Source organism: Phaseolus vulgaris, chromosome 7, assembly GCF_000499845.2.
Source record: "Phaseolus vulgaris cultivar G19833 chromosome 7, P. vulgaris v2.0, whole genome shotgun sequence".
Classification (NCBI taxonomy): Eukaryota; Viridiplantae; Streptophyta; class Magnoliopsida; order Fabales; family Fabaceae; genus Phaseolus; species Phaseolus vulgaris.
This window is the reverse complement of record NC_023753.2, coordinates 32,506,204-32,513,010: the sequence shown is the minus strand read 5'-3', so window position 1 is coordinate 32,513,010 and position 6,807 is coordinate 32,506,204. Positions and strand designations below refer to the sequence as shown.

General features: G+C 30.4%; 1 protein-coding gene across 1 annotated transcript; it reads right to left on the bottom strand.

The window, feature by feature from the left end:
- Positions 1 to 3,208: 3,208 nt before the first annotated feature.
- LOC137828190 (high mobility group B protein 10-like) lies at positions 3,209 to 5,853 on the bottom strand. Its single transcript, XM_068634658.1, has 6 exons — positions 5,612 to 5,853; positions 5,038 to 5,113; positions 4,628 to 4,802; positions 4,249 to 4,365; positions 3,912 to 4,123; positions 3,209 to 3,801 (listed from the first exon to the last, which is right to left on the bottom strand). Exons 1-6 carry the CDS (start codon positions 5,794 to 5,796, stop codon positions 3,643 to 3,645), a joined length of 924 nt encoding a protein of 307 aa, XP_068490759.1. The 5' UTR covers positions 5,797 to 5,853; the 3' UTR covers positions 3,209 to 3,642.
- Positions 5,854 to 6,807: the final 954 nt, after the last annotated feature.

Sequence of the window (6,807 nt, the reverse complement as noted above, 5' to 3'; positions counted from 1 at the left end):
GCTTTTAATTTTTTGTTAAAATGTTTGTTTCATACTTTTATAATCAAATTGTACTTGCGTCAAAGTTACGACTTGTTTTCTATAAAAAAAAAAGTTTTTGTCACTGCTTTGAAGTGAAATCTCATTTGGTATTATTCACAAAAATAGATCTATGTATAGTTTATTGCTTTAACATTCATTATTTCAAAATCACTTTTCGGTCAAAACACACTTTTGACTAAAATCAATTGTAGAAAATCAACTTAAATTAATTTTCAAATTGTAAACCATGGGCATACTTAGTTGATAAGTGATCCAAACTGATAACATGAGGTAATGATGAAAGGATTTTAAGATTCTTAACTATCTTCCTTTACAAATGAAAAGGGTGATGCTAAATGCATAAAAATAAATATTTGTAAATTTTTATAAGTGAACACGATGGCCCATAATATAATGAATGTTCTGTGTTTATTTCTGAAGATAGTCATGTGAGAAAAAGATTTTGAAAGTATTATTATTGTTGTAAGAGTAGTTGTTGGAACTATTATGGTTGACTATAAAGATAATCTCAACTAGAACATTATTTTAATTTAGTCAAGAAATAAGGAGAATTCTAATTGAGTTCTTGTTCTTATTTTTTAGATGTGTTTTTTATCCTTTACATGTTCTCATGTTTATGTATGATCTTGTTTTCAGTCTTTTTTAATAAAAATGATAATGTGTTCGCAATTTATTATGAAAAACGTGGGACTGACTTACTATTTTTGTCCGTTGAGTCATTTAGACTCTTTTCGCATAACTCGTAATATGTGGGGGGAAGGAAGGAGCAATTAGTTTACAAGTTTGCATAATAATAAAAATGGTATTTCTTCTTACACCTCCTCAAATTTTTTGTTGCACCTTATCAATTCCAGAATTTGAATTCCAAAACTCAAAATAGTTGTACTAGAAAATTATTTTAAAATATTTTTGTTCTCTTCTAAATTTTCATTTCCATAATTGACTTTTATGTTATGGAAATTAAATTTCGAAATTGATGAGATGTAGGAAAAAATACCTTAATAAAAGTACAAAATTTCCTCCTCCAATTTTTATTTTCTATATATATTACAAGTGAATTAATTTTTTATTTTATTTTTGATAAAAATTTAATTTTTTATGCAACTGTCATGCAAGCTCACTAACTATTCTTTATATGAGGCGGACCAACCTAACTAGCAGACTAACCCGTATTAACATCCTATTTTTCAACATTAAATGTTAATTTTTATTTAAAGTTAATTTTTGGTATTTATACAATTATCATAATATCAGGAGAGATTAGTGATAAATAAAAATAATTTACGGTTGAGGTAATATCTTATTAAATTAAAAAATGAGCTAGATTCAAATTTATTTTTTAATAGTAAATTTTGTTAAATTTATTCTCTCATTCATTATTAATTGTTTTCTACTATTCACAAATATCTAATTTTATTCTTGATATATCTCTATCTGAACAGGGTGTGAGGTCATTTTTCACATGTGGCAGACCCATATTTGTTACTTGTAGAAGGCATATATCAGAAGATGGATAGAGCAATTGGCTAACAACTATGTAGAGCAATTGGCTACAAAAACTATCACTGTTTATAATCAAATTTTTTGTTGGTTAGCTTCTTCCTAGTACACGTGCTAACTCACATTCACGTGTCCTCATATTTTGATTCAATGTATCAGTTCAACTTATTTATTAATATGATTCTGTGATTGCATTTCTATTTTTTTTTCAAGCTTATATAGGGTTTTGGACAACTTGTAGGAAAATAATGTTGCAAATTTTTGAAACTCTGGGTAGAAATTCTGAAGTAAGACTTGCTATTAGAATCAATATGATTTTTCTTAATTTTGTTGGACACTTACAAAATTCACACTTACCAAGATACCTATTTAGAACCCTGAATACTAAATTTCTCTCTTTTTATCATTAATTTACTCTGCAATATTAAACTAAATTGATATTCTTTGAATATCTCTTTTCACTGTATCGATACTAATTTTAAATGCTATCCTTTTTTACTTTTACTAAAACTTGTGTATTTTATATATTTTTTAGGCTTTTTTGTTATAATAAATAAATTAAAATTTAATTAAAAAGAAGGAATTGATTGTTTTTAAAACGTTTTGCTAGTAGGCAGTTGGCCCAATATTGAGTTAAGGGGTGTTTCTTTCTACACCCTTACATTTTTCCTTCCTTCACCCGTATGCTTTGTGTGATTCCCAAATAGGTGTATTCCATAAGTAAAATGTGTTTTCAAAAATCACTTCAAAATATTCTTTCTAGGATACAATTTTCTTAGAATGGTAAATCTGGAATTAAAAAAAATGTATTGCATATACGTTTCGGAAACATTTTGGAAGAATAATCAAGTCATTTTTAAAAGGGATAAAATAAATTTTTTTCCATAATGAGGGGTGCAGGGAGAAAATTATTGGGGCGCAGGAAGAAACATCCTGCTTAAGAATCTGTTCGCGTTCTTTTTATCAGGCTTGAGTTAGCTTTATACTCTGTTTCGCCAAATATAGAAAGATAATACTAAATACACCCCTTGTTTTAGTTCTCTTATTCGCTAATTATTTCCATTCAGTCATTGAGAAACAATTTATTTTAATTTTAAAAAAATAAATGATAACAAAAACTCATGAGAAAATAACCCATTAGATAAGAATAAACTTATCAAATTCTAACATTCATTTATATTTATATTACGAAATATTAAGATCAACTTTATAAAACTGATTTTTAAAATAAGCTTTCCACTCGTTTATATATAATATTTTTATCAGTTAATGTACTTTAGAAACTCCTACATAAAACTACATAATAAATAATTCTATAACGAATAACTTAATCCGTCCAATTAAAATAGACTCTAAAATAACTCTATTATGATAAGCTGACTTTATTAGACAAACCATCTTTTAATACACAAAACAGCATAAAAAACGAAAATAAAGTTCATTCTGAAACCTATTGCTTTCAGTTTTTGAAATTAAGTTTGTATCAAGATATATCCTGTTTGGCTTGGTAAATTACTAGTTCAGGTATTGAGAGTATACAAATTGTGGTAACTTCAGTTTAATCATGAAGAGTAGTTCTTATTTTGTTTGCATTGCCTAGAAGTATCTGCTTTTTAAGGAGATGCCAAAAGGTTCGTCGTAAAAGATGGCATCAGTGATATCTATTGGCCTGAAATGTAAAAGGTGTGTGGACTTTTCTGCAAATTTTCATTGCATGTCCATAACATCAACTAATAAACGAGTCCCATTAGTTGTCTTTGTGTCCCAACTAAAACGTAGTCTGCAATAGGAGTTACAACAACATAAGTCCTTTGCTACATATATCTACATACTTTTCTAGTGTCAAGAGAAGATGCTATGATCCAACTATTCTAGGCCCGTTTAAGCTGTTTCAAAACCATGGATTATATATACATAGCAGCCAGGACAAAGCCATTATAAAGAGAAAACTGCTGAATGCATAGACATGGCCTCAGAGAAGAAATAACCCATCTACAAGTAGACTAGTAGAGTTACTCGGATTCCATTTTAGTGGACAATAACCATCCCAATCCATCTGAAATGAAGGATCATTTGGTGCTTTTTCAGTCATTTTAAGACCTAACAGTCATCTGCCTCAGGATGCAAAGTTACATGGTAATCACCACACATACTAGACCACTTCTCTTCCCTGGTATCTTCGGTTTTCTGCTGTTTACTGTGGCTAACCATTGCTTCCTTGATTTTTTCTTTGTTCTTCTTGCTTTCCTCCACATATGGCTGCATGAAAAGTTAACAGAAATGCAAAATTCCATGCAACCCCATTGGGGCATAAGAAAAAGAACAAGGAATAATTTTCAAGAATAGATACTATGCCAACTTCTATATACCTGTTTCGCAATATCAGACATAGTCCTCCATGAATGAATAGCCATACTTAGTATTTTTCCATCTAAGGCCTCATTACAAGTTTTCAACCGTGCACATTCATGCTTGAGGAATATCTGATATGCAGTCTTTCGTCCCACCGGGGCACCTCGGCGTTTCTTTTTTTCTTTCGAAGGTGTTGGTAAAAACACAGGCTGTTGCACATACCCGGGCCCTGCTAAGTTGGAACAAAAAGTATTGCATAAGCATCTCTAAAGTCACAAGAGATCACTACGTTACTGAAGAAAACTAATTCATTTATATCTCAAAACATGGAAAGATTTTAGCCAATCAACAAACCTGTCATGTGGCAAGAGTATTGCTTGGACATTTCCGTGGCCTTCTTCTGATCATCTTTACCATCCATTGTATGAGGCAAACTTGCATTTGAGATCCTCTTCTTCCTAAGTGGACCTTCTAATAAAGAGGAAGATGTGGAAAGGGAGAAAAAAAAAGGGCCCTTAAGGTTAATCAGTACATTTTCAGCCAAAAACCAAAGTGTAGCAAAAACATCAATTAAAGAAGTTGCTCAAGTGTCTTGTTTTATATATGTCCAAGCAGTAAATGTATGCAGAAACTGCCAAGAACATCCCCTTATATCAAACTTATGCGTGAAGTGCCAGACTGAATTTATATCTACTTAAATAACAACAAATAATAGTAGGTCTCTTGGGCTAACCTTCGTTGCTGATAGATATGGGAACTTGCTTTACAGGACTTCTGTAGAAGTACAATTGCTCAAACTGGTAGAGAAGATGTGAGTAAAGCCTTTCAACTTGAGCACATAACTGCACACTATTCCCTTCCAATTTCAAGGCTATGACAACTTCACCCCACTTCTTTTCTCGACCAACCTGAAAAAAATCAAGAGAAAATCCACGACATTAACATCATAAAAATTAGAGATAAATCATGCAAAGATATATAACTAATTTAGCCTCTCTCTGTTACAGAACCACGACTGATTTGGATAAATAAACTCCACAAGCACAAAGAAGCTTCAATACAGACAAAATAACATACCAAAACAACTAAAAAACTTGATGTCAATTAGGATCACACTCCCACAGGGTAATGCAATATACATACCTGGTGATATCCTCCTCTTCTTGTCACCTCCAGGTAAAACAGGTACAAGTCCAGCAATGTTTCTCGGACATTGAAACTGCCAAGTAGAATTGGATTATAAAGCATTATTATTCAAACCTTTAATATTTCACATCATCACCTTTCCCCACAGTTATCTATTAAATAACACAACAATTTCATGTTGAACTAACAACACATGTAGATGTAGACTAAAAAATGAGATAAAGAACAACTGTAAGGCAAACAACAAGTACCAACTCGCATACCTTGACTGAGACAAAACAGATAATAATTTTGTGTTAGTAAGGTGGTGATTGTTTTTGTTCATGAGAACGATCATGAAAAAGGGACAGCTCAAACTGGAAAAACAGGAAGCACCCACTAAAAAAAGAGTGAACTTTCTTTGCATGCAGTATGAGCAACCAAACAAGAAATATGATTTGAGTGTTTCACCACCCCATCAGAGAAATAAAATGAAAAATGGGAAGAGCATTAAGGATATATAAAAAGAAGAGGAAGCTAGAATGTTGTTGAGTGAGTGAAGTGTTGGTTTTATAGAAGCAGAAAAACTCACACGAGAGTGAGGCCAGAAGAGTCCAACAAGTCAAAGAGTTTATCATAGAAGCTGTCGGAGTCATCAGCCGGAGAACAGTGTTGTTTGTGGGAGCCAGCAGAGGTTGCAGTGGAGGAAACATTAAGAAGGCCCTTGAGATGGGTCTGGAATGGCAATGGAAGCGTTATCTCCTCTTTCTTCTCCATGTTTGAGGAGGCAAGCAACGAAGCTAAGGGTGAAACACGAACCCCCACCTACTTCAAATTAACATGGAGATCTTATGCCTTTGCGACAGCTGCACGCAGTACGTGGCGTTCCTATTTTTACCCATCAAAATTTCAACGGATAAATATGATTTTGGTGCATTTCACTGTTTCTATTTTTGGTTTTGGTTCTACCCAAAGTATAAAAAAATTGGTTTTTCGGTCATCTAATTTTAATTTTTTTTTAGTAGAAGTTATTAGTTAATATAATTCTACCCATACTTTAAGTGTAGAGTCATGACAAACAAATAATAAAGTTTTAAACAAAATATATATTTAATATTTAAGTTAATATAATTTTCCAAATCTTATTATTTATTATTAAAAAAAAAGTGGCATTTTTACCTTTTAAGATTAATTAAAAAATTATATAAAATATGAGTAAATCATGCTTTAAATACGGATTTTAATCAAGAAGATACATTTAAAATATAATTTTGAAATCATCTTATTTAACAAAATACAGCCTTCCGTTGATTTATTTTTAGTGGAACCCATATTTTAATATAAGACTTCAATTAGTGGAAAAAATAAAATTGTATTTTAAAATATAGCCATTTTTATATTAAAAATCATGTTTTAAAATATAATTTTTCATTAGGAGTTGTCTTTTAAAAAATACAACTACCCACATTCGTATTTTTTTAAATATAATTTTTGATAAATTGTAAAAATCCGGAGATACTCTATCAAAAGTTTATAAGAAAGTATTTCTAACTATTCACAATTAATATACACAATAAAAATTCATTTTATCTATCACTTAACTTTTAAAATGAAGAAATTAGGTTCAACAATAACAAAAATAATAAATATTGCCAAATATTGAAGAAATAATACATGAGATATTAATAATAATTTCTTATATAAGTTAATATATTTAGTGGAGTGTGTATTTTTTTTCAAATTTAAGTTATATATAAGATTTATGGAAATTAATTTACATAATTAACA

Coding starts and splice junctions, on each gene's coding strand:
- LOC137828190 (XM_068634658.1), bottom strand. CDS start 5,796: ATGGAGAAGAAAGAGGAGATAACGCTTCCATTGCCATTCCAGACCCAT. Junction 5,114..5,611: donor TCTTCTGGCCTCACTCTCGT/GTGAGTTTTTCT, acceptor TCTACTTGGCAG/TTTCAATGTCCGAGAAACAT. Junction 4,124..4,248: donor ATACTCTTGCCACATGACAG/GTTTGTTGATTG, acceptor CCAACTTAGCAG/GGCCCGGGTATGTGCAACAG.